Below are 26,216 nucleotides of genomic sequence, written 5' to 3' on the forward strand. Positions count from 1 at the left end.
ATGGCAAAACTAAAAATATATTTGAACTCTATGAATTTTTTTGAGTTTTCTAAAATTTTTTCGAAATTTTTGGGCCTCATTTTCGATCCCAAGGCAGAGTAAAAATTTAAAATTTTGTATCCTGAATCGGACTGGCCAAATCAAACCAGACCGGATCGGACCGGTCGAATCGGACTGGCCATTTCTTTTTCTTCTTCCTCCATGCGTGCGCCCGACACTCCCTCTTTCTCTCCCATTTTCTCTCTCCTCTCTCCTTCTCTCGCCGCACCGCTACACCCCAGCCTTCCCAGCTCGCCGACGAGCCACCCTAGCCCCTCCCCTTTGCGCAGCGCGCCGTTTGGCCTTCTCGGCCAAAATCCAATTGATCCGGCCATCAATCGGACCGGGTCTTGTGTCAAACTTCATCTACACCTCGAGAGCTTTCCATAGACACCAAGAACACCAAAATCCATTGAGCGGTTTGCCCAATTTTTATCCGGGAAGTTTTAGCCCATTTCGACTTTTGGGCTAAATTTCTTGCAAACCGTGAACCCCACTAGAAAACCGAGAGTACCGGAGTGCTCCACTCATTGAGAGCTTCGCAGCAATACCAATTTCAAAATTTTCTGACACCATTTTTCGATGGGTCCCATGAAACTTCATAATATTTTTCCGAGCACTAAATGAGCTTAGAAAATTTTGTAAAAATTACGTACTAACCCCCGTATTGTGGGCTTCGTGTAGGTACCTTCAATTCGCGGAAATTCAACGATTGCTCGGGTCTGTAAATTTCGGGCCAGACAAATAGACTACCGAAAAAGTCTTAGAATTGGGTCGAGATTTTGGCTACCCAACTGTTGTCAGACGTCCCAAGCACATTCCTAGGGTCGGAATCGGCATAGGTAAACCCGAACCTTACTTTTTCTTAATTATCTAGTGCTTGAATTGGATTAAAAATCCATAAAATATTCGTGGTAGCTTAGAAAATTATAATTCCTTTTGCATTAGCCTAGTAATAATGCTAAGGACCGCGAGGCAAAGTTTTAGAATTTTTAGAGCTTATTTGGATAGTTTTTGCAAAAGGGTTAATTATAAGGACTAAACTGTAATTTTTCATATTGTGATTGTTGACTGTTTGGATGGGCCTAAGAGAAGTTATGTGAAGTAATTGAGTTGTGGGTGTGTGGTTTGTGGATATAGAAGTACGTTTTAAGCCCTTTTGCAGGTTGGGTAGGTCCTAGTTATAGGGGAGACTCTGCCGGATTTTCGGCACGACTTAGGATATCTTTGGTCTTTTCTTAGTTTATATTGAGTCAAATGTATTAAATAATTATAATAAAATTTTCAGGTGAGCTGGGATAGTCTTTCTCCTCTGCCTAGCCGCCACAGTGACTTCGGTTGAGTCTGTGAGTAAAATATTAATTTTAATTGTAATTTTGATATTATTATATGTTCAAGCATGCCCATGCATCACTTATAAATATGTATTTATGTAGTTAAACACCAGGCACATTTTATATTGCATTCATAATTGTTGAAGTGCCATGGATGATGTTTGTGATAATTTGGAGCAGTGTGTGTGCGTGGTGTGCGTGTGGTATGGTATTGGATATGGACAGGACGGGTAGACACGGCTTAAGAGACACTCACTAGGACTCGATTCTTTGGGGTAGACACGGCTTGAGAGATACTCACTGGGACCCCGAATTTGATTTATTAAGCAAAAGTCCGGCTTGAGAGACACTCGCTGGCAGAGGTTGGATTAAGAGGGTTGTATAGGGGATCAGCTCCCATATATGTATTGCTTGACAGTGTTGGGTGTGTGAGTAATCCAAATTGCCTTTTTGCTATTATGATATGAAAATTTTTGACGATGTTGCATTTCACTCCATAGGGTGCATTAGCTTTAGATAGCTATAGAGATTTTGGTTAAAATTGATATTTTACTCTCTGAGTCGAACGCTCACTCCTATTCATCTATTTTTTTAGGCTACAGGAGGATTATTTGTTGTGGCTAACTTGCTCTTCTTCTTCGCAGGTTCATTAGTAGTATTTAATGTATTTTGTACAATTGAGTTAAATTTTAGACTCCGCATGTGTTAGAAGCACTTATGTTTAATTTGGGCCTGTATTATAAAAGTTATGTTGGACCTGTAAAATTTTTAACTGTATGCATGATGGGATTGGATGAGTGAGATGAGCTCCCATTTGAGTTATGACTTTTTGATTATGTGGAGGGTGAGCTGAGCTCCCCAATTTATTATATATTGTGTTTACAGGTCGGACGAGTCAAAAACTCCCCGTTAAATGGTCCATTTTATGGCCGGACTCTATCCGGTTGAATTCTTAAAATTGGGCCCAAATGGGCCTTAGAGTTGGGTTGAGGAATAGTTAGGCTTACTACAGGCCTCGGGGGCTTTAGGCTGGCCCAGGTCTTAGTGCCGGTCCGGCCTATAGGTTGGATTTTAACAATTGTGGTATCAGAGCTTAGGCTCCAGATTCATAGGGAATATATGTCTAAAGTGTTGGGAAGAGTCTAATAGGAGTCTCATGCGGAGAATAGGGTCCACATTCGTCTTGCATTGTCATCTTTGCTTCTAGTTTCTGCTTTATATAATTGTGTGTAAATATGAGTCTATAGAGCTGTGTAACATGCCGTTTTGAAATTTTGTGGGCTAATGCTGCTGAATTTCAGGAAAATGCATAGAAGTAGAAGAGCTGCCACTACACCAGAACCAGATGTGCCTGACGAGATGTCGGCACAGGATGATGCTCCTGCCCCGAGGAGGCTAGTTAGGAGGCCTAGAGCTGCTCAAGTAGAAGAGCAGCTGCCACCAGTTCAGGATTAGTCTTTTATGGTTCAGGGTCCCATGGACCCAATGACAGATACATTAGCCGAATTGCAGAGAACCATCAATATGATGGCACAATATATGGTCCACCCTCCCCAACAGCAGCAGCCCACCGCACCAAGAGGGGAACCTTACAAACAAATAATTAATTTCAAGAAGTTGGTGCCTGGTACTTATGATGTGTCAGACGATGCCTATTGGTTTTTGGATTCCTGCAAACAGGCAGGGATGGAGTTGCAGTTAACTGATAGGAGACTTATAGAGTGTGTGCAGCATGTATTGGGGCCAGTGCCAAGACAATGGATGACAGACTACGTATTACCTCGTATTAAGGGATTAGCTTGGACCCAGTTTGTGGAACTGTTTATCAACAGGTTTGTGCCAGAAAGTTTTAGAGATCAAAAGCAGTGGGCCTTTGAGGCCTTAAGGCAGAATGGCAGATCTGTAGATGAATATGCTATAAAATTTCTGGAACTGAGCAGGTATGCCCCTACAGCAGTGGCTACAGAAAGTATGAAGATAAAAAGGTTCCTAAAGGGGCTGGACAGGAGGTATGCAAACCTGGCCATGATGTCTGATCAGTCTTTTGATATGGTAGTTGATCGAACCCGACAGATTGAGATTAGCTATACAAGAGATGACAGTGGAAGAGCAAAGAAAAATAGAGCAGAAGGTTCTTCAAGTATTCCCTACACAGGTACCACGGATAGTGGCGGCCAAAGTCACTACAAAGGAAGAGGTAGAAGCAACAAGAATGGTGGTTTTAAACACAAATCCTGAGGATTCAGACCAGGATACGGATCCAGCAGTGGTCACAGTTCGAGTTATAACAGTTCTGAGTCTGGTTCAGGATTCTCCTTTGCACCTTGCACACAGTGTGAAAGAGGACATTCAAGACCTTGTATGATGGGTTCAAGAGTATGTTTCCAATGTGGCCAGTAGGGTCACTTTGCTAGAGAATGTCCAGTGTTCAACGAGCCACAGATGGGGTCACAGGGTTCTGTTGCAAATGTTCCTCGTCAGTTGTATCTTGGTGCTTCCAGCATGGCAGGCTGCCAGTTCAGCAGCCAACAGGGCCGAGGACAAGGAGGACGTAGATTTGGAGGCAGTTCAGTAGGTAGTAGTCAATATCAGGGTTCTACAATGCAGGGTAGGGGTCAAGCTCAGGTTTTCACCCTGACCCACCAAGATGCTCAGGCTTCCAATGCAGTTGTGGCAAGTATTCTTCTAGTCTGTTCCTATGAGGCTTGTGTTTTGATAGATCCGGGTGCTACGCACTCATTTGTCTCCCCAGTGTTTGTCATGAGATTAGGTAGAAACCCTACAACTTTAGAATGCCCTTTGTCTGTAGCTACCCCACTTAGTGACAACATAGATGTAGATATGGTTTTTCTGGGTAGTCCAGTAGTAGTGGATGGAATAATCCTCCAAGTAGATTTGGTTCCTCTACCAGTAATGGATTTCGATGTAATTTTGGGAATAAATTGGTTGGCAACTCATTATGCCACTTTAGACTGCAGGAACAAAAAGGTGTATTTCCACATACCTGGTGTGGAAGAGTTTAGCTTTGATGGTGACAGGAGCGTGGCTCCATATAATTTGGTGTCAGCAATTAGTGCTAGAAAAATGTTGAGGTGTGGATGTCAAGGGTATTTGGCATTGGTGAGAGATACATCTGTAAAAGGCATCAACATGGAAAATGTTTCTATTGTCAGAGAATTCATGGATGTCTTCCCTGAAGAGCTTCTAAGGTTGCCACCAGGAAGGGAAATAGAGTTCTGTATTGATGTTGTGCCGGGTACAAACCCCATATCAATGCCTCCTTACAGGATGACACCAGTAGAATTGAAAGAGCTAAAGGAGTAATTACAGGAGCTTTTGGACAAGGGTTTCATATGTCCGAGCACTTCACCCAGGGGCGCTCCTGTTCTATTTGTGAGAAAGAAAGATGGGTCATTGAGGTTGTGTATTAATTATAGACAGCTAAACAAGGTGACTATGAAGAACAAGTATCCACTTCCTCTGATTGATGATCTATTTGATCAGCTCCAAGGAGCTAGATTCTTTTCCAAGATAGACCTACGATCAGGCTATCATCAGTTGAGAATCAGGAATGAGGATGTGTCCAAAACAGCATTCAGGACAAGATATGGTCATTATGAGTTCTTAGTGATGTCTTTTGGACTCACTAATGCACCAGCGGCCTTCATGGACTTGATGAACAGGGAGTGTAGGCCATTCCTGGACCATTTTGTCATCGTATTTATAGATGACATTTTGGTATACTCTCGGACCGAGGAAGAACACGTGTGGCATTTGAGGATGGTGTTGCAGACTTTGAGGGAGCACCAGCTATATGCCAAATTTTTAAAATGTGAATTTTGGCTAGAAAGAATCTCATTCTTGGGACACGTGGTTTCTAGTGAAGGCATTCAAGTAGATCCTAAGAAAATTGAGGCTGTAACTGATTGGCTTAGGCCTACAATAGTCACTGAGGTGCGAATTTTTCTGGGCCTAGCTGGCTACTATAGGCGTTTTGTGCAGGATTTTTCCAAGATAGCAGCTCCCCTAACTAAGTTAACTAGGAAGAATATTCCATTCATTTGGACAGATGATTGTGATAAGAGTTTCCAGAAACTTAAGGAGTGTCTAACCACTGCCCCTGTGTTGACATTACCGATGAGTAGTGAAGGATATACCGTGTACTGTGATGCCTCCAGAGTTGGCGTAGGGTGTGTTTTGATGAAGAATGGAAAAGTAGTGGCTTATGCTTCAAGGCAGCTAAAGAGGCATGAGCAGAACTACCCCACCCACGATTTGGAAATGGCGACTGTATTTTTTGCACTAAAGATCTGGAGACACTACCTGTATGGTGAAGTGTGCGAGATATACACCGACCACAAAATTTTGAAGTACATTTTCTAACAGAGGGATTTAAATTTGAGACAGAGGAGATGGATGGAGCTTCTGAAAGACTATAATTGTACCATCCAGTACCACCCTGGGAAGGCCAATGTAGTGGCAGATGCTTTGCAGAAAATCTTATGGCAGCTTAGCGCACATATCAATGGAGAAGAGACCGTTGATTCAGGAAGTACATGAGTTGATGGATCAAGGTCTAATTTTAGATCTTTCTGATGAGGGGGTATTATTGGCCCATTTTTTAGTGAGACCAGACCTGCGAGATAGAGTCAAAGTTTCCCAGAACAGAGACCAGCAATTGATGAAGATCATAGAAAGAGTATAACAAGGTGAAGGTGGTGAGTTTGGATTTGCCAATGATGGCACCCTTATGCAAGGTTCCAGGATATGTGTGCCCGACGTGGACAATCTCAGAAATAAAATCATGTGAGAGGCACACTATACACTATACAACGTCCACCCAGGTTCCACCAAGATGTACCATGATGTGAAAGATAGCTATTGGTGGAATGGCATGAAGAGAGACATAGCCGACTTTGTGTCCAAGTGCTTAACTTGTCAGAAGGTGAAGTTTGAACACCAGAGGCCATCAGGGAAGCTGCAAGAGCTCCCTATCCCAGAATGGAAGTGGGAAATGATTACTATCGATTTTGTGACTGGGTTGCCTCGTACCACGCAGGGATATGATTCGATATGGGTAATTGTAGACCGTCTGACTAAATAAGCTCATTTATTGCCTGTGAAGACCACATATTCTATTGCACAATACGCCCGACTCTATATTCGAGAAATAGTCAAATTGCATGGAGTTTCTGCTTCCATAATATCTGACAGAGGGCCCCAATTTACTTCTCGATTTTGGAGGAAGTTGCAGTAGGCACTTGGCACACAGTTGAACTTTAGTATTGCTTTCCACCCTCAGACAAACGGGCAGTCCTAAAGGACAATCCAAACACTGGAAGACATGCTTCACATGTGTGTTTTGAATTTTAGAGGTTAATGGGATGATCAGCTACCCTTGGTGGAGTTTGCCTACAACAACAGTTATCATTCCAGCATAAGGATAGCGCCCTATGAGGCACTATATGGCAGAAAGTGTAGGTCTCCTCTGTGTTGGACGGAAATGGGAGAAGCAAAGGTGCATGATATAGACCTAGTACAGTACACTTCAGAGATAGTTCCTTTAATCAGGGAACGATTGAAAACAGCTTTCAGTAGGCAAAAAAGTTATGTAGATCCCAGACGGAGAGATGTGGAGTTTGCAGTAGGCGATTACGTATTCTTGAAGGTTTCTCCAATGAAGGGAGTCATGAGATTTGGAAAGAAGGGCAAGTTGGCACCTCGATATATTGGACCTTTTGAGGTTACTGATAGAGTTGGAGTAGTTGCCTATCGGTTGGAGTTACCACCCAACCTTTCTCATGTTCATCCTGTATTTCACATCTCCATGCTCAGGAAATACATACATAATCCTTCTCATGTGTTACAGCTGGATGTAGTAGAGTTGAAAGAAGACCTGACATTTGAGGAGCAACCTGTAGCCATAGTGGACTACCAAGTGAGGCAGCTAAGATCAAAACAGATCCCTATGGTTAAGGTTTTGTGGAGGAACCAGTCAGTGGAAGAGTGCACCTGGTAGTCAGAGCGGGACATACGTAGCAAGTACCCTTATCTATTCAATGTGTAATTCTGTACTTTATTCTGCCTTGTGTAAAATTCGAGAACGAATTTTCTGTAAGAGAGGAAGAATGTAACACCCCTAATTTTTAAATTTATTATTTTGTGGGTAAATATTAATATTTTATTTTATTTAAATTTTAGGAAATTATTTGAAATTTTTTGGATTTTAGAAATCGGGTTCGATTTTTCGAAAATATAAAACTTTGGTGATTGTTAAAAATTAATTTAAAGACCACATGGCAAAACTAAAAATATATTTGGACTTTACGAATTTTTTTGTGTTTTCTAGAATTTTTTCAGAATTTTTGAGTCTCGTTTTCGGTCCCAAGATAGAGTAAAAATTCAAAATTTTGTATCATGAATCGGACCGGCTGAATCGAATCGGACAGGATCAGACTTGTCGAATCGGACCGGCCATTTCATTTTCTTCTTCCTCCGTGCACGCGCTCGACACTCCCTCTTTCTCTCCCATTTTCTCTCTCCTCTCTCCTCCTCTAGCTACGCCGCCGCCACCCCAACGTTCCCAGCTCACCGGTGCACCACCCCAGCCCCTCCCCACCGCCGACCGCAGGAAAAGTCGCGCGAAACCTCCCCTTCACATAGCACGCTGTTTCGCCTTCCCTGCCAAAATCCGGCCAATCCGGACACCAATTAGACCGGGTCTTGTGTCAAACCTCATCTACACCTCGAGAGCTTTCCATAAACACCAAGAAAACCAAAATCCATCGAGCGGTTTGCCCAATTTTTGTCCAGGAAGTTTTAGCCCATTTCGACTTTTGGGCTAAATTTCTCGCAAACTGTGAACCCCACGAGAAAACCAAGAGTACCAGAGTGCTCCACTCTTCGAGAGCTTCGCGACAATACCAATTTCAAAATTTTCTGACACCGTTTTTCAGTGGGTCCCACAAAACTTCGTAGTGTTTTTCGAGCACTAAATGAGCTTAGAAAATTTCGTAAAAATTATGTACTAACCCCCGTGTTGTGGGCTTCGTGTAGGTACCTTCAATTCTCAGAAATTCAACGGTTGCCCGGGTCTGTAAATTTTGGGCTAGGAAGACAGGCTACCAAAAAAGTCTTGAAATTGGGTCGAGATTTTGGCTACCCCACCGTTGTCAAACATCCCAAGTGCATTCCCAGGGTTAGAATCGGCACAGGTAAACCCGAACCTTACTTTTTCTTAATTATCTAGTGCTTGAATTGGATTAAAAATCCATAAAATATTCGTGGTAGCTTAGAAAATTATAATTCCTTTTGCATTAGCTTAGTGGGCCCATCCATATTGTGATTGTAGACTATTTGGATGGGCCCAGGAGGGGCTATGTGATGTGATTGAGTTGTGGGTGTGTGATTTGTGGATATAGAAGTGCGTTTTAAGCCCTTTTGCAGGTTGGGTAGGTCCTAGGTATAGGGGAGACTCTGCCGGATTTTCGGCACGACTTAGGACATCTTTGGTCTTTTCTTAGTTTGTATTGAGTCAAATGTATTAAATAATTGTAATAAAATTGTCAGGTGAGCCGGGACAGCCTTCCTCCTCCGCCCAGCCGCCATAGTGACTTCGGTTGAGTCTGTGAGTAAAATATTAATTTTAATTGTAATTTCGATATTATTATATGTTCAAGCATGTCCATGCATCACTTATAAATATATATCTATGTAGTTGAACACTAGGCACGTTTTATATTGCATTCATAATTGTTGAAGTGCCATGAATGTTGTTTGTGGTAATTTGGAGCAGTGTGTGTGTGTGGCGTGCATGTGGTATGGTATTGGATATGAACAGGACGAGTAGACACAGCTTAAGAGATACTCGCTGGGACCCAGTCCTTCGGGATAGACACGGCTTGAGAGACACTCGCTAGGACCCCACATTTGGTTTATTAAGCGAAAGTTCGGCTTGAGAGACACTCGCTGGTAGAGGTTGGATTAAGAGGGCTGTATAGGGGATCAGCTTCCATATATATATTGCTTGACAGTGTTTGGTGTATGAGTGCTCTAAATTGCCTTTTTGCTGTTATGATATGAAATTTATGACGATGTTGCATTTCACTCCACAGGGTGCATTAGCTTTAGATAGCTATAGAGATTATGGTTAAAATTGATATTTTACTCTCTGAGTCGAACGCTCACTCCTGTTCATCTATTTTTCCAGGCTACAGGAGGATTATTTGTTGTGACTAACCTGCTCTTCTTCTTCGCAGGTCCATTAATAGTATTTAATATATTTTGTACAATTGAGTTAAATTTTAGACTCCACATGTGTTAGAAGCACTTATGTTTATTTTGGACCTGTATTATAAAAGTTATGTTGGAGCTGTAAAATTATTAACTGTATGCATGATGGAATTGGATGAGGGAGCTGAGCTCCATTTGAGTTATGACCTTTTGATTATGTGGAGGGTGAGCTGAGCTCCCCAATTTATTATATATTGTGTTTACAAGTCCGGCGAGTCAAAAACTCCCGGTTAAATTGTCCATTTTATGGCCGGACTCTGTCCAGTTGAATTCTTGAAATTAGGCCCAAATGGGTCTTAGAGTTGGGTTAAGGAATAGTTAGGCTTACTACGGGCCTCGGGAACTTTAGTCCGACCCATAGGTTGGGTCGTGACATTGCTAAATTGGGTTTAGTTAATGGTAGAGTCAAGATTTAATCTTAGGATATTTATGCAAATTATTTATTATTTTATTTTAATAATATAATTTAATATGTATTTTTCTATATTTTATTTTTTTATTAATGTTAATGATAATATTTTTAATTAATTATAATTTTATTTGAAATGTTAATAAATGAATAAGTTGATTAATAGATTATTTTTTATGATTTCTTAAATTTATTTAACCTATATCATTAAAAGAATAAACAAAATTAAAAAAAAAAAAAAAGACATATGCTATATGGTAATTTTTGAATTACCATTATTTAAATTCTTACATTAAGACATGTTTTTTAAAATAAAATTTTAAATTTTATAAATAATTTTTAATAAATAAATAAATAAATAAATATATATATATATATCAATATAATTTTTTTAAAAAAATAATTTACTTTTTTTAATTTAACAGAAAATTTAATTAAAAAATAATTTTTAAAGTTATATAATATGATGAGCAGAGTTTTACAATATGTGGAATTATAAACTTAAAAATTTTTAAATTCTTAAAAGATATTATAAAAAAATTTAGATAATTACTATTTTTTTATGGATAAGATTTTAGTATTTGAAATTTAAAAATATTTAGATTAAAATTGATATTTAATATGAGGGAGAAGAACTTCTCACCTCTTTTAAAGCTTTTACCTTAAAAATCAATATAAAAGAATATTTTTTATAAGAATTATTTTAAAAATATTAAGAACTTTTTATTTGAGTCACACAAATTCTAATTAATGGTTAAAAAAAATTAATATTTTGTATCAAGATGCTACAAATTCAAATACATAAATAATCTAATAAAATATAAAAACATTTAAATTTAGAGGTCAATTTAATTTTAAATACATAAAATCATATTAATTTATTTTTATAATGTTGAGACCAATTTAATTTTAAACATATAAAATTATATTAATTTTTTTAACCATATTATTTTTTTGAATAAACCCCTAGCCCCCTCCTTTCCCTAATGAGTTTAGTTGCAAGCTAAGTTTTTCATATTTTAAAATTAATAATTTTTTTCTTATTAAAAAAAAAAAAGTGATTAGAGAACCTGTCCTGCTTAGCTTCTCAGCAATAAAATGGCTCCTACATCCTATTTCCATTAGTTTCATCAAGAAACACATGTTTGCTGTTCCTTATCTACATGATATACAAGAGAAATCCAAGGTGTGAATTCAACGTGGACGGAGCCTGGACTATATGAAAAGGTAGGAATAATAACCAGTTGAGTTACTTGCCAGGCTACCTTATCCAACCTTTCCTTTCACCTGGCAAATTGGTGCAAAAAATTCTATGCAATTAGAATCATGAGAAAGAGGGGAAAAAGAAGAAGGTAATCTTAATTATCAAGCGCACAACAATAATAATTGAGTTTTAATTTCAAATTAGTAAATTAAGTGTTTATTTGGCATTGAACTTGAGAGGACAAAATCATTTTTTTAATAAAAGCTTAATTTTAGATGCTGTTGAAAAAAATTATTTTATTCTTTTAGTGTTTTTAAGACTAAAATTTATTAAATTTAATTTTAAATTATTTTTTAATACTCTCTAATTAGTAATATTTAAAAAGTGATTTTCTTAACAACAGTTACAATAGCAAATGCAAAATAGGTCATAATTATATGGATATTTTTTTTCTCTATTTAGCTTTGTTACCAATTTCGCATCTAATCCAATCCAGGCAGGGTTGGATTGATAACTATCAGCTTTGAGAATTAATGTAATCCATTCAATAATGCTTGGTTTAGATTCTGCTTAATCAAGTTAATTGCTGTTGAAATAAAGTTGGAAAGATAGATATGAAGGGCAGAGCTTTATGTCTACTGGTTTAAATTTTAATTTTAATTTCTATTTTGTAGCATTATTCATCCAATCCAAAATGCTGACCAGGTTCACCTCTGTGGCAATACTTAAATGAATTTCTCTTTTTCTCCTAAACGGTCCCCCGCCTACTTGTTCACACATGAACAACCTTCACTATATATAGGAGTAAGAACTGTGCAATCAAGAAAAACCAAATAAGAAGCAAACAAGAGAAAGTTAAAGCCAGGTGTCCACTGGAGTTCCCCTGACCACTTCATTGGGGTGGGCTAACAATTCCAGGACCCTACTGAAGTGTTTGGGAGAACTTTGGTGGCCATTTGACACGAGTCTGCAACAAGCTAGTCCTTGGCTTATTTCGCTGTCGTTTTTGTATGAACATGATCTTCTTTCTTTCAATTAATGTGAATTCCCTGCATTACTGCTTTCAGTTGTCTATATATAATGTTATTTTAGAGCTAAATTTCACTGTTTCAGAGTAGGAAGAATCTTGTTCCAATGCGAAGAACACAACCTAACTTGCAATCATCACGTTCACATGCAAGTTGGAACATGATATGTAGTTGAATTGATTCTTGCCAGCTTGTAAACAAAAAAAAAATTGATTCTTGCTAGAAATGGATCTAGATAGATTGTTTAGCCAGGTTTTCAGAAGATGAATCGTTGAAAGGAAGACTGCTCATTTTTCAGGTTGTCAAATGAGAAATTATGTTGATGGTCTGAAAAGCCTGATATGAACAGCCAGAAAATTAGGGATGTGCATACATTCAGAGGCGGAGCTGATCAAATCAAAGGGGCATGGCCACCCCCTCCCCAACCCAAGTCCAACAGCTCACTTAAATGATTTTGATTTTAAGTTCTTTATTTTTTAAGGATAATTTATTTATTTATAAATAAATATAATTAAAAATTACATTAATTTATTTAAAATTATGGATGATTAATTATAATTTATTAAAACAATTTTATATATATATATATATATATATATATATATATATATATATATATATATATATATATTTTAACTCGTACTATTACGCAATTGTTCTTTGTATTAACTTTTAATGAATTTTTTTTGAAATTTTAAACAATCTTAATTGATTTCATGGATTTTATCAATAAAATAATTATTCAATGAACTATATCTATAAGAGAAATTAAAATTAATTTCATTCATTATTTTTATTTATTTTAAAATATTATTAATTAATTGATAATTTTATTATTTTTAACTTTAATAAATTAATTTATATATGATATTGTTAACACATTCTTACATAAATGTGTATGCTTTTATATATATATATATATATATATATATATATATATATATATATATATATATATATATATATATATTTGACCCCCATAAATTAATACTTAGTTCGTTAATGCATATATACATTATAAATTTATATTTAAATAGGAGATATGGATTTACATTGTTAAAACAAAATTGGATATACATATTGAATGGTCTAAGCTTAGGAATGGCAATATAAAATAACAAACCTTTTGTCATCCCAGGCTAGGCTAGGATGTGGCCACTTAGGATGGTTGGAACAAGCTTGATCGTGTTACACAAATTTAAGAGAAAGAAAATTTGTCATTTCATGTCTCCATTCTACTCGTTGTGCATCCTACCTACACGTTCAGGGAAATTTATATATATAAAAACTGGCCCCATGTGTTCTCATTCCTTGAATAAGCATATCAATTCAATTCGTAAAGATGGCTTATGTTGAGGCCTAAAAGCATCATGGCATTATTACTTTCCTTGTCATGGTTCCATCTCTGTTTTCATAGCCGGATGATACTGCTGCAGTTGTAAGTGACGGTAGCTTTCTTATTCAAATATCATTAACCTGCAAGTATTCTAATATTTCATGTTGTTTCAGTGGCTAAATCATGGGGCCAATATCAGGAATACTAGGAGTGCTTATGGAGAAGTGCTGATCAACCGGTTCATGGTTAAAAATCTGCGTCTAAAAATGGAGCTTCTTAGCTGGTAAAGACATCTGCTACTCCTGCAGTAGCCAATGGAATAGTCTATTTCCCATCATGGAATGGATATTTGTATGCTGTCAAGGCTATCAATGGTGCTCTAATATGGAAGCAGAACCTGGGTTAGTTAACAGGTGTAAATGGTACAGGATTTGTATCAAATGTAAATGTAACGGCGTCAATTATACATTCTTCTGCTCTCCAAGAAACAGCATGAGACATACGCATGATTCTGTTTTTATTCATTTAATTTCTGTCTGTGTAGGGCGTTCTATGTTGGAGTATCATCACTTGAAGAAGCTTTACCACCTGGTCAATGCTGCACTTTCCGAGGCAGCCTGGCGAACCTAAATTATTTAACAGGTTCCATCTTATGGCAAACCTATATGCTTCCCAATAATGGAGGCAATCTGGGAGGCTACTCAGGAGCTGCCTTATGGGGAAGCTGCCCTGCAATTGACCTAATTAGAAGACTGGTTTTTGTAGCAACTGGGAACTTCTACACAGGTCCTGCTAATGTAACAGAGTGTCAAGAGGCACAAAATAATCGGACAACAAAACCAACCCAACCCGATCAATGCATTGGGCCAGACATCAACTTCAACTCAATTCTGGCTCTCGAAATTGACATGGGAAAATTGCATGGTCTAGGCAACTTGGGGGATATGATATCTTTTATTTCGCTCGTTTGGTCCCTAACAACCCTGATTGCCCACCAGGTCCTAACCTAGATGCGGACTTTGGAGAGGTTCCTATGCCGCTTAGCATAGTGGCCAACAGAACAATACGTGCGTTCTTGTTGCAGTTCAGAAGAGTGGATTCGCCTGGGCTCTAGAGTCTAGACCGTGACACTAGAACTATAGTCTGGTTCAAAGTAATCACGAAATTTAATTAGAAATTCAACTCAAATCTTCCCAATGATTAAAAAGATTCTTCAAGATCCTTCCCAAGACCCAGATACAATTATGGGTTTGATTTTGTTGATTGATTCAATTCATTCTCAAGAAATTCAAAAGCACAGGAATGATTCACTAAAAGATTTCCGAGTTTTGTAGCTGGCAGGACCAGGTGGCTTGGAAGGAGGAGGGCAATGGGGTGCAGCCAGAGATGGAATGACGGTGAACACCAATATTGCCAACAGCAACAGAGAGAGGTTCACCCTCGCACTCTCTAACCAGACAACAACAGCCGGAGCGTGGGTGGCTTTGGATGGAGAGTCCGGCCAAATATTATGGTCCACAGCAAACCCCAGCAATGACACTGTCCATGGACCTGTTATGGTAGTCAACGATTTACATTTTGCTGGATCAGTAGCTCCCAATGGTCCTGTATATGCAATGGATACCAGGACTGGGAATATCCTGTGATCGTACAATTCCGATGCTACTGTATATGGAGGCGTATCGTCCAGCTATGGGTGCATTTATTTTGGGAATGGTTACTCAGTTGGCCTGGCAGCAAGGTTCCACCCCACTTTGGCTTCTGGGACTTCACTGTATGCTTTCTGCGTTGTTTGAAAGACACATCTTCGATCCGTAACGTGTTGAAGAATAACAGATCTTGCCTGCCTTCGTTAGACTAGTATGATCACACAGAATAAAACCATCGATCTGACTTGCTTCAACTCCGGCCTTCTCTTAATGTTCACCAAAAATAGTTAGACAAACAAATGACAAGTTATACGTATCTCGCCAAAACATGTTTGAATGATTTCTTAACGTTCACTGTAAAAATAATAGACATGATCAAGCCTCTGCGGGCATTCGAGCTTGCCTTTCTACATCTATTTACAGTTCCATTGTCTACTAAAGACTAACAGGAATCCTAAAATGAATGAATCCAGTTAAAATCAATAAAACATAATCACAATAACTAAAAGACATTGCATATAGCATACATGATTTATTTTTCAGCCTTTTAGTATCCAACAAAAATTACAAAACAACTGCTGTGCTGAACTTCTTTGGGACGAAAATGGAATGGCTATTATTCGTCCCCAATTTTAACCCGTGTTATAATGAGATTATTGTTGCTAGCAGAGATTTTACTTCTGTGTAATTCTTTATGATCTGCTATCGAAAATATCTTACTAAGCAGTCGTATTAGGAATCTCACTAAATTTTTTTTGGAATTTAATAGTTCAATGATTTTTGTTTCACAAATTATTGTACCCAAAATTTAGTGATTACAGATTAAATTAATCCCATTTTTCATGAATTGTTTTTCAGTTGGCCCAGGGAAATTCCACCCTGCTTGCTTTCTGCACTGTCTAATTATTCACATGGAGGTCAACACGAAATGACCCAGCACTAGATATACATCAGCTTTTGTCCAACGCTTGTAGCAACTTCTGCTGTATGACTTGCTGCAACTTGCGGACTTCTCTTAGTAGACAAGACCTTTTTCACCTGCTTCCTTAGCCAAACCATACAAATAGCTATGGTATATAAATTTGTCAAAAAAAATGTATACACAAAAAGGGTAGGATACCAGGACGTAATATAATATAACAATGAAAGAAATATGATCCGGTCGCCAATGATGGGCAAGTTATCTAATGTATATGGAAAACGAAAGAGAAAAAAAAAAAGAGTTATACAGCATAAAGGCAACTACCTAAACACGCCAGCATAAAATTACTATGATAATTACATGAACATGCTTCACACACCAAGGGATTATCATCTAACTGATAGCATGTATAGTATAAAAGAAAAAAAATGGGAAAACCAATTTTTGTTTCATTTCCTTGCTCAGTATAATATACCTACGAAGCATTCCTCCTGCAAAATCACCTCCTCCACTCAGCTTTAATCACCTTATCTGAAACTGGTAAAACATAATAAATGATAATAAGAAAGTAGAACTGTGTAGATCCTTATTTTGTGATGAGTATGTGCATTGAGGCTGTGGAAACCCGATGATGAAAAATTATATGATTGTAAGATGTAATTGGAGGCATAGAGCTGAATTATTAATTCCATGGCATAATCTTGAAAAAATAATAATAAAGTTTTGGAGAAATTAATTTAATTAAATTTAAATAAAATTTTATTTTTTTAAATTTAATATGGGTAGTTCTTAAATGGATCTAATTAAGTTTAATTGGGCTCTATGGGCCTAAGAAAGCCTAATTAGAAATTTTAAATGGGACCATTTAATTATTTTTTAAAAATTAAAATAACAAAATATCTCTCTCCTCCTTGGCCCCACTCTCTTCCTCACTCCCTATTGGTGCCTTCCATTTTTTCCTGTCTTCCTATTGGTTGAAACACCTCACACATATCCCAGTCTTATTCGAATTCTGCAATCGTAGTTGTTTAAGTCATCTAAACTTTATCACCCTAAGACTCCAAACCCTACCACACCTCTTCCTCATTCCCTATTGGTGCCTTCCATTTTTTCCTGTCTTCTTATTGGTTGAAACACCTCACCCATATCCCAGTATTATTCGAATTATGCAATCGTAGTTGTTTAAGTCATCTAAACTTTATCATCCTAAGACTCCAAACCCTATCATACCTCTCTCCCTAAACCCTATAAATACCCTACTGAAGAAAAAGGAGGGGGATGATGGGAGGAAAGAGGAAGAGAAAATTCAGAACTATAAATTTAGAGATATTCAAGACTCTTTGAGTTCTTCCTTATTTTTTATTTTCTTCAAGAAGATTTTCATACAAGATTTCTGGAATGTCAGTTTTTATTGTTTTCTTTTCAAGATCTATGCCACACAATATTTTAATTCTATGCTCTTTGTCTTCAATTTATTTTATATGTTCATATAGATTATGTAATCATGTTTAATTTGAGGGGATACACAACTCTGCACATGTTTAGTTTCTGTCTCTCGTACTTTTATTATTTTTCTTTGTTTTCTTTATTTTTTATTACAAACAAAAATTGATAAGTAGCCCTAAGGTAAGTACCAAAGAGGGCATTTGCGCGGAGTTTATATGGAGCTAAACGGGAGTAAGCCAGGGATATCATTGCTATACCAGAAGAGAAAACCCTTTTTTAAGGGTAGCTTGCCCCAATGGCAACTGCATTTACCAACAGGTAAGTAACTCTAAACTTATCGAATAACCATTGGCATGAAATTGTAGTAATAATAGAACTTTTATTTGGTAAATTAAAATTAACTTTGTTTTTAATTTAATTGACTTTTGCATGTAATTAATTTAAATAAATACTTTGTAAATTAAAATTAATCTTGTTTATAAATTAAACTAACATTGGCATGTAAATAAATTTAATTTAATATTTGGTAATTGTAAAATAACTTTGCATGTTAGAAATCTTTATTAGGTTGTGATTGTTTGGGCCTTATGTGATATTAGAATAAATTATACATGTACATAATTAACTTAGTTCAATTATTCTTAGGGTAACTTGGTGAAAATTAATTAATTAGGTTAAATAGAAACAAAGGGTTATTTGAAATTGAATTTGTTTGTAAATTAAATTCTCAATAATAAATTAATTTTAGTCATATGGTAAATATCATTTAAATAATTAGCAACCCCATAGATAGGAATTACTTGTGCATGAAAATTGTGTGTAAACAATAACCCTTTTGTGAATTACTTGCGTGTGTAGGATTAGAATTGCATTTTTTAGGATAAAGTTTAATAAAGGAATAATAAACAAGACTTCTAGAAACATTAGTAGAGGACTGGCACTCGAATCAACGAGGTTAGACCAGGCATAAGGGGTGCCTAACACCTTCCTCTTACGTACCCACTATCCCGAACCTAGACATTGGGCTATGGTAATGACGGTTGTGGAAACTCTGCAAGGAGTAAGTTGCCATTCATGACCCTCGGAAGAAACACTGAATATGTCCCGGTTATTATCCGGGTGGCGACTCCTGTCTATCTATGCCTTCGTGGCATAAATCCTTAGTACCGTGGTAGTGTTATGGGAAGACGGTACTTACCAGTGGTTTGATTCTATTAAGATTGTATGAAGTGCATGTCTAGGAAATGCTGTTTAAGGAGGTGATACTTAAGTGAGACCATTGTGACTCCACCATCTTTCCTGGGCATTATCAGGTGTATTTTATATAATTTTAATGAATGATATTTCGCCTCACGCCTCGCCCCCTCTTGCCCTACAAACTGGAATTCCATAATTTTTTAAATCTAACCAGAATTTTTATTTTTCAAAAAAAAAAAAAAGATAATAGCTTTCCATGAATTGATTATTATGAACAATGTTATGAATATACCTTTAAATTTTAATCTACCTGCACAACTGAGAGCATATTTTGCATCTTCCTTTAAAGCGTAAAAAGGTTTAATAACAAGAAAAAGACTGCAACCAGTCTAGATATTGATGCATAAATAGTTGAAAAAGCACAAAATACAAGTTATAGTTCAAAAGAACTTTTTCTTCAGATATGAAAAAGTGTTGGCAGTTTATGCAAACACAGGCTAAAAAGGGAGATTCATATAGCAACAAACAAATAGGAACCAAACCAACCCTGGCTACACTCCACAACACAACCCACCCCCACCCCACCCCACAAGGCCACAAAAAAAAATAAAAAATAAAAAAAAAAACTCTTTTTTTTTCTCTGTCCTTTCCCAAAATAATAATAATAATAATAATAATAATAATAATAATAATAATAATAATAATAATAATAAAATAACAATTGCTGAAAATCATCCCTAGAAGTTCAAACAAAATCAGCTTCACTACTAAAATTAAAAATATGTATGAAACCCATCCAAATGTAAGTGCATAAGGCCCACTTCAATACTTTATCTATAAATCCACCTAAAAATGTAGATACATATAATGCGCGCGCGTGTGTGTGTTTGCATGTGTGTAATTATGACCAGACCACAAATCCAAAGACAAAAAGTCCAGAGGTTCTTACCAGTGTCATCTCTGGAAGAAGATAGCGATACATCACTTCCGGTCACTCCTTTGCCAGCTGCATGGACCAGTTTCTGTGCTCGTGGTGACATTGAAGGAAACTTGCCATTAGCGGAAGATGGCAGAGAATGCCTTCTGGTTGTACCAATATTCTCAATTGCATCTTGAGCAAATCTAGGTGATCCTTGTCCTCTCAGCTTTGCTCTTGCAGATTCAGTTGGTGCCATATAGCTGGGCACTTTTGGCGTATTATGAATGCCATTCTCCTGATTGTTGATATTTGGAGGAAACGAAGCTCTTCTCTCACTGATTTTCTGGTTCTCATTTCCAGTGTTATAGTCCTTAGGGTTTAATTGCTTAATTGTCTCTTGAATATCATGAACTTTACTATTGTTCCCCGCATGTTGCGAGTCTAAATCATGATGCTCTTGTAATGCACTAACAACAGTATGTTTTGGACTTGCATCATCATCAGATCCTTTCATCACAACCACTGCCATATCATTAGTGCCCTCTGAAACTTCAGGGGCAGCAGCAATGGATGACTTTTTCACATTGCGCTTTGGTTTCCCACTATCAATATGGAATCTTTCACGAGCATCTTTTGCAGAATCAGAAGCTTTTCTTAAATTGCGATTTACCTTCTCAAATTCATTTTGTGGATGTTCCTGAACTGAATCTATTGGGTGACTTGGAAGTTTTCTCAGATTGCGTTTTGGTCTTTCAGACACTTTATTTGATCGACCTGAGCTGTTCTCAGCATTAGCTCGGGATACTTTCCGAACACTTCGTTTTTGCTTGCCTTCTTCAGTTTCTATTTTTTCAACTGTATCATGCTCAACATTATTCTTTGGTTTTAAATGGGATTCCCGTAAGTGTGACCCTGTCCAGCGCTCCAGCCACTCCCAGGACGAGTTAGGCTCCTCAGGACTATAGTGGAGGCTAAGAGGTATTGCGCCAGATGATAAAGCCAAAAGCTAATGAAAAAAAAAAAAATAGCAGTCATCAATTGCACAATTCTCAATATTTGATGATAGGGTACCTTGCCAGTTCCTTCTACATCGGTTTTGTCATTTTCTTTTGTATCTTTTAATTAAATCAATTAGTTTAGAATAGTGCATGGCAAACTGGATATTAATTTGAAAAATCTCATTACGATAAGCAGCCACATTATTTCAAAGCAACAAATTCTGTGTGAGGGAGGATTGTGACAATGGCTGGCAAATATGTAGTCAATCCCCAATCCACCCTCTCTCTCTCTCTCTCTCTCTCTCTCTGTGTTGGGATGAGCAATCATTGTGAACTCATTAACGAAGGTTAGATGTTGCCACACTTTCAATTAGCAAAGAAAACAGGGAAAAAAATGCAGCCTCGCATCTAAATTCTAACAAGACCTACTTCTCACAGGTTCATGTCCTCCTTAAAGACTTGTTTAACTGTTAAAGGTAAACATGTGAAACAGCAAATGTTATCAGTCCCATATGAACAAACTAAAAGAGGTTGACTAGAGGTATCTTAAAGACCATGAAATTGAAATGACAGGTCATGCTGGCAAACAGACCAAGGAAAAAACCACCGTGGGACATAAAAATCAATTGGATAATTTTGGATGAACATAGCCCATAAACATAAGATGAATTCAAAAGCAACGTCAAGAGAAGTCTGATGAACAATCATAAAACTACTCACACATAAGGCAAAGCTTAGTGGATCTCACCTTCTGAACAAATACATTCTTTATCAGCTTCTCCACTGGAGTTGATGCAGATATTCCAGAAGAATCTGAACATATAGCACCCTGATTCACAAAACATTTATCAAATAATTAGCAATAAGCAAAATTAACTGCATTAAAGACGGCTATCCAATTCATTGTTCCGAACCCTAGAGAAGGATGGGGGAAGGATTATTAACTGCAAATAGTCATTAATCCATCCTCGCTATAACAAACTTAGAAACTCCAGCATGAACATTCGTTAATGAAAATATGACCAATGACAATAGCAAAGTGCGAATAGAGAGGTTTCCAAGTTCATCAATAAATCACCTGAACTTTTCCCATGTTGCATGCATTCCGCACTTCAATCCCAACTGTAGAACATCTAACCTTGTGACCGCGAACCAATGCCTGAAGTTTAACAATTGCATGCACACAACGTAAGGTAGCAATTGCTTGTCTTCTAACCAAGCGGCCACGGATAAGAGCTTGCAGCCTTATAATGCCCTTAAGTGTTCGAAATGCACGGCGAGCCTTCAGAAACACAACACTGGCATCAGTAGAGAATAGACAGCAAAGCACCAAGTTCTATCTCATGTCAAGAAAATGAAGTTCAAAGGCAGAACATAAAACTCAAGGCAAAGGTACAGTGTACATTGAAATCAAAATAACGTAGACATAACTCATATTTGACTAGCAAAATCATCTGCAAAATAACACTGAATTTTAGCTCCTTTATTGCTTAAGAACTAAAGAAACTTAATATCAGTACGATGCAATCAGTGGATAACCACATTACTTTATCCATGCAACTGGAGACTTTCATGCCCACTTTGCCATATAGTATTCAGTAGCTGCCTGACCAATGTAACTTTCAATTATTGGAGGCGCGCTGCCTAATTTCTAAGTGTAAGAGGCTACATTTCCAAATTGAGATTTCACTCATTGCCCAAAACAGTTTATGGATGACACACCTATATTTGCTGTGTATTTTCCCTCCATCGGTTAAAGTGAGCAAAAGGTTTCAAGCACGTAAATGCTTGAAGAGAACCCATAAGTTTAGGTGTACAAGGGTGAAAGAGATACATCTTGATAGTTATAAACAGACACATGCATACAAATCAGAGTCACAGATAAACATTTTATAAGGCATGTACACTACCAGATTCAAATAAAATCTAGCACACTCATGGCTAGAGTTTGTAAGAGTTGGAGCCCAAAATCTCACATCCTCAGGAAAAGAAACCTATTAACCTTGTCTATAATGGGCAAGGGCTCATTTGATGGTACCGGTTCCCGAAAAAAAATGGAAAGAGAACAGCATGGGATGAAGTTAGAATTTGTAAAAGATTCTTATAGATTCCATTGCATATATCCACTTACTGTCATACTCTACAATACATGATACAAGTGAACAAAAAATTTCAAATCACAAGCAATCACCTGGGAAGGTTCATTTACAGGCAATTCTAGAGCACAATGCCGCACAATGCCAATGGATCAAAACTTTGGGAAATAATGGAGAATGAAAAATTAGCCTAACAACAATGTGGAAAAATACAAAATAACATGAGAGGAAAAATTTTATGCCAAGCATAACGGTAGGAAAAAGAGATTACCAGATACCCTCTAAAAGCTGCCTGTGCCTTCGTAGCAGCTGTTTCATGCCTGATTCTCTCAGGATCTCCTTCAGAACCCAATTTCATGTTTTCTTCTGCATTCTCATCTCTTTGTGCAAAAGGAAAAGTAAACCCTTCATTTTGCAACTTAGCAGTTGCTCCATGTTCTGAATCCTCTCCACTTCTAGCACCAACAGCAGGAGCCAGTTGTGAAATTATTGAATGATCCACAGTTTTATCAGACATAGGTGCTTCAGAAGAAACCAAAACCTCTCCTTTATCGGCAGATTTCTTATCATAAAAATTAGACACATATCAGTACTTCATATTTTTAGCTCATACAACTTAGCACAGAAAGTATGCAAGGCTTCACTTAAGCTACATTTTTGCAGAATATGCAGAATACGGTTTTTCCAGAAATGAAAATGTAGAACATTCAGCATAATGTTGGATTTCCGATGTCAAATCCTCCTTTAGTTTCTTTATACTCCCCATTAAGGATTACATTAAATTTTTAAAAAATTAAAGGCAGGATTGTACTGTAACATCTGTTAAAGACACATGCATGAAAGACCTTGCAGTTCTACTTATTGAAAAGTTACTTTTTTTATTTTAAATACTCCAGCACCAACCTACCAGAACCAACAGGGTGCCTGCTTCCATGTTGGTACTTGGTACTTGGTAATCACCATAAGTTCCTGAGTTTTCTTCATCCTTTTGAATCAGAACCTTTGTTATTACATCTAAACTCTAAACAAATCTAAAAAAGCAGAATCACCTTTCAAATTACCTGAAACAGTATTTCAAGGCCATTTTTGCACAGAAAACTATATCATAGAGTCATCAAGTGAAGCTTTAAAAGGACAAACCATCAGTTCTGGAGATTTTTTACCACAGGATCATATTTGAGAATTTTGGGATCAATAGACACTTGAAAACGTTACCTTGACACAGCCCTTTTTATTGTGTTTCTGTTCCTTGATGATTAATGCATGGGAGTGATATTTGTGGATGAGTAGGTATCCTCACGTAAGTACAAGTTCATTTAACAGGAAAGCATGAGTGAATGATCTATTGAGCTAACCTAAGAGTCTCATGAGAGGATAGAGTGGAAACACTTTAATTTAAGGGCGAGTATTTAAGGATTTGGATCTCTTGTTCATATACGTTGCAGATTATGGCCTATTTCATTATCTTAAAGTCCAAGTCTTAGTGGATTGTGCCATTATATCAATGAATTAGAATAGTTCAAACAAGATGGAGAACAAAAAAGAATCACAATGCTACACTATCTTACCGAAGCATCATTTCCTCTGGACAACTTAGACTTTGATGATTTCCTCCCAAGAATAAGGGACTTGATCCATTTCCCTGGAGATTTTCCCATTCCAATACCCCAGAAACCTAGATATATAAAGCTGCATGATCATAACACAATAGAATGTCAATAACATTGAAACACCACAATGTAGCTTATTAGCCTAAAACACATCTCATCAACATCAATTAGTTGCATTCAAGTGCATAACTAAAACACATAAATTTCAAATTAAACCCCTCCACAATTAAAACAGCAGACCTATAATAAACTAGAAATATTCATCACTAGAACAGCAATCTTCACCATACTCACCGACACACACGAATATAGAAACCAAAGCTACCTTGAATCAGAGAGAGAGGGTAAGAACTCTAGTAAAGAAGAAAAGTAGAGCAAAGTTGATTAGAAGCCAGTAGTTTGGATCTAAGCATTACTAGAAACAGCAGTATTTTGATTTTTTGAAACCCTAACAAAAGTTGACAGCTAACTACCAAGCATAACCACCAAGTAACTTGCCAGTAACCAAGCAAACGAAGACAAACAAAACAAGCCCACAAAAGAGAAACAACAAGAATCCAGAGATCTAAGAAATGATATTTAACTAAAAAATGAGTGAAAAACAGCAGCAGAACAGCAAGAATATTGAAAAAATAAAAATAAAAATACTATACATATTAATTTAAATAAAAACAAAATGTACCCAGTAGATTCCTTTTGTATTTTCTTTGAGTTCTCTGTGAGTTCTCTTGTTTCCGCACAGTGAGAAACTGACAAACACTCTCTACACTCGCTGAGAAGGAGCAATCTAAAACCTATAATGAAGGGACAACGGAAAATATCCCTTAAACGGCGCCGTTTAAGTGGTGGAGCGGTCCCACAAAAAGATGGTTTGTGGTCCTCCTCCCCCCTCTTCGAGGCATAGCGTCTAGAGACATTACTGAGACAATGGGGCACAGGGTACCCAACAACGGCCAGAAAATGCTTATTTTGTTGGGTGTCGGTGACAAGGAACTGAATAAGATGTGGTGGCTGATGGTGGCTGCCACTTGGCAGCACTTAATCATCGTTTTGGAATCATAATTAACCCCCTTTAATTGGACAGCTATCCGCTGAATTAATTTTGCTTTATCTTATTGAAGCCCGCTTAGACAATGTTTGGTTTAATTGTAAGTAAGTTAAATATACTTAAATATAAAAAATTATAAATATATTAATATTTATTTTAATTAAGTTAAAAAAAATATTTAAAATAAATAAAAAAATAATAAATAAAATAATCACATTTATTCTAATTTATAATTTATTTATCTATTTTAAAATTACTTTTTATTAAATAAAAAATATATTATCTTAAAAAATACTAAAAATATCAATATTATCATGTGTTAATCATTATAATACTCAATTTTATATTTTTTAATTACTTTAATAAATTAATTTTTTTAAACACATTTTAATTAATTATTTAATTTATTTAAAAGTGAATATTAAATAATTTTAATAAATAATTATTTATTTATTTTAAATTAATTTATAAATAAAAATAAATTAAAAATTAAAAATAAATAATCAACTCAACCATTCTTAATATAAAAGAGATTTAATTTTCACATGCTTAGTTACATATCTCTTCTTGTTTAACCGTTTTAATTAATTTTGGCATGTGTTGTAATGTTAACTCATACGCATCGAGGAATAAAAGAAATGACTAGCAGCAGGTCTAATTGAAATTAAAAAAAAAAATCTTTTTAATCT

General features: G+C 36.7%; 1 protein-coding gene and 1 pseudogene across 4 annotated transcripts; one reads left to right on the forward strand and one right to left on the reverse strand.

Annotated features, from left to right (window-relative positions):
- Positions 1-3,875: 3,875 nt before the first annotated feature.
- LOC110643707 (uncharacterized) lies at positions 3,876-15,089 on the forward strand (annotated as a pseudogene).
- Positions 15,090-16,021: 932 nt separating this feature from the next.
- Positions 16,022-25,490, reverse strand: LOC110643710 (protein IQ-DOMAIN 29). 4 transcript variants are annotated; one of them, XM_021796176.2, is made up of 8 exons: positions 25,162-25,490; positions 24,438-24,558; positions 23,141-23,431; positions 21,852-22,055; positions 21,522-21,602; positions 19,806-20,781; positions 16,689-16,750; positions 16,022-16,329 (listed from the first exon to the last, which is right to left on the reverse strand). In XM_021796176.2, the coding sequence occupies exons 2-7, from the start codon at positions 24,525-24,527 to the stop codon at positions 16,713-16,715; spliced, it is 1,680 nt and encodes a 559-aa protein (XP_021651868.2). In that variant the 5' UTR covers positions 24,528-24,558; positions 25,162-25,490; the 3' UTR covers positions 16,022-16,329; positions 16,689-16,712. The 4 variants fall into 4 exon arrangements, with proteins under 4 accessions (XP_021651868.2, XP_021651867.2, XP_021651866.2 ...); XM_021796175.2 differs by having other exon boundaries at positions 16,022-16,332; XM_021796174.2 differs by having other exon boundaries at positions 16,022-16,336.
- Between the last annotated feature and the right edge of the window lie 726 nt (positions 25,491-26,216).

The sequence above is a fragment of the Hevea brasiliensis genome, chromosome 2 (genome assembly GCF_030052815.1).
Source record: "Hevea brasiliensis isolate MT/VB/25A 57/8 chromosome 2, ASM3005281v1, whole genome shotgun sequence".
Classification (NCBI taxonomy): domain Eukaryota; kingdom Viridiplantae; phylum Streptophyta; class Magnoliopsida; order Malpighiales; family Euphorbiaceae; genus Hevea; species Hevea brasiliensis.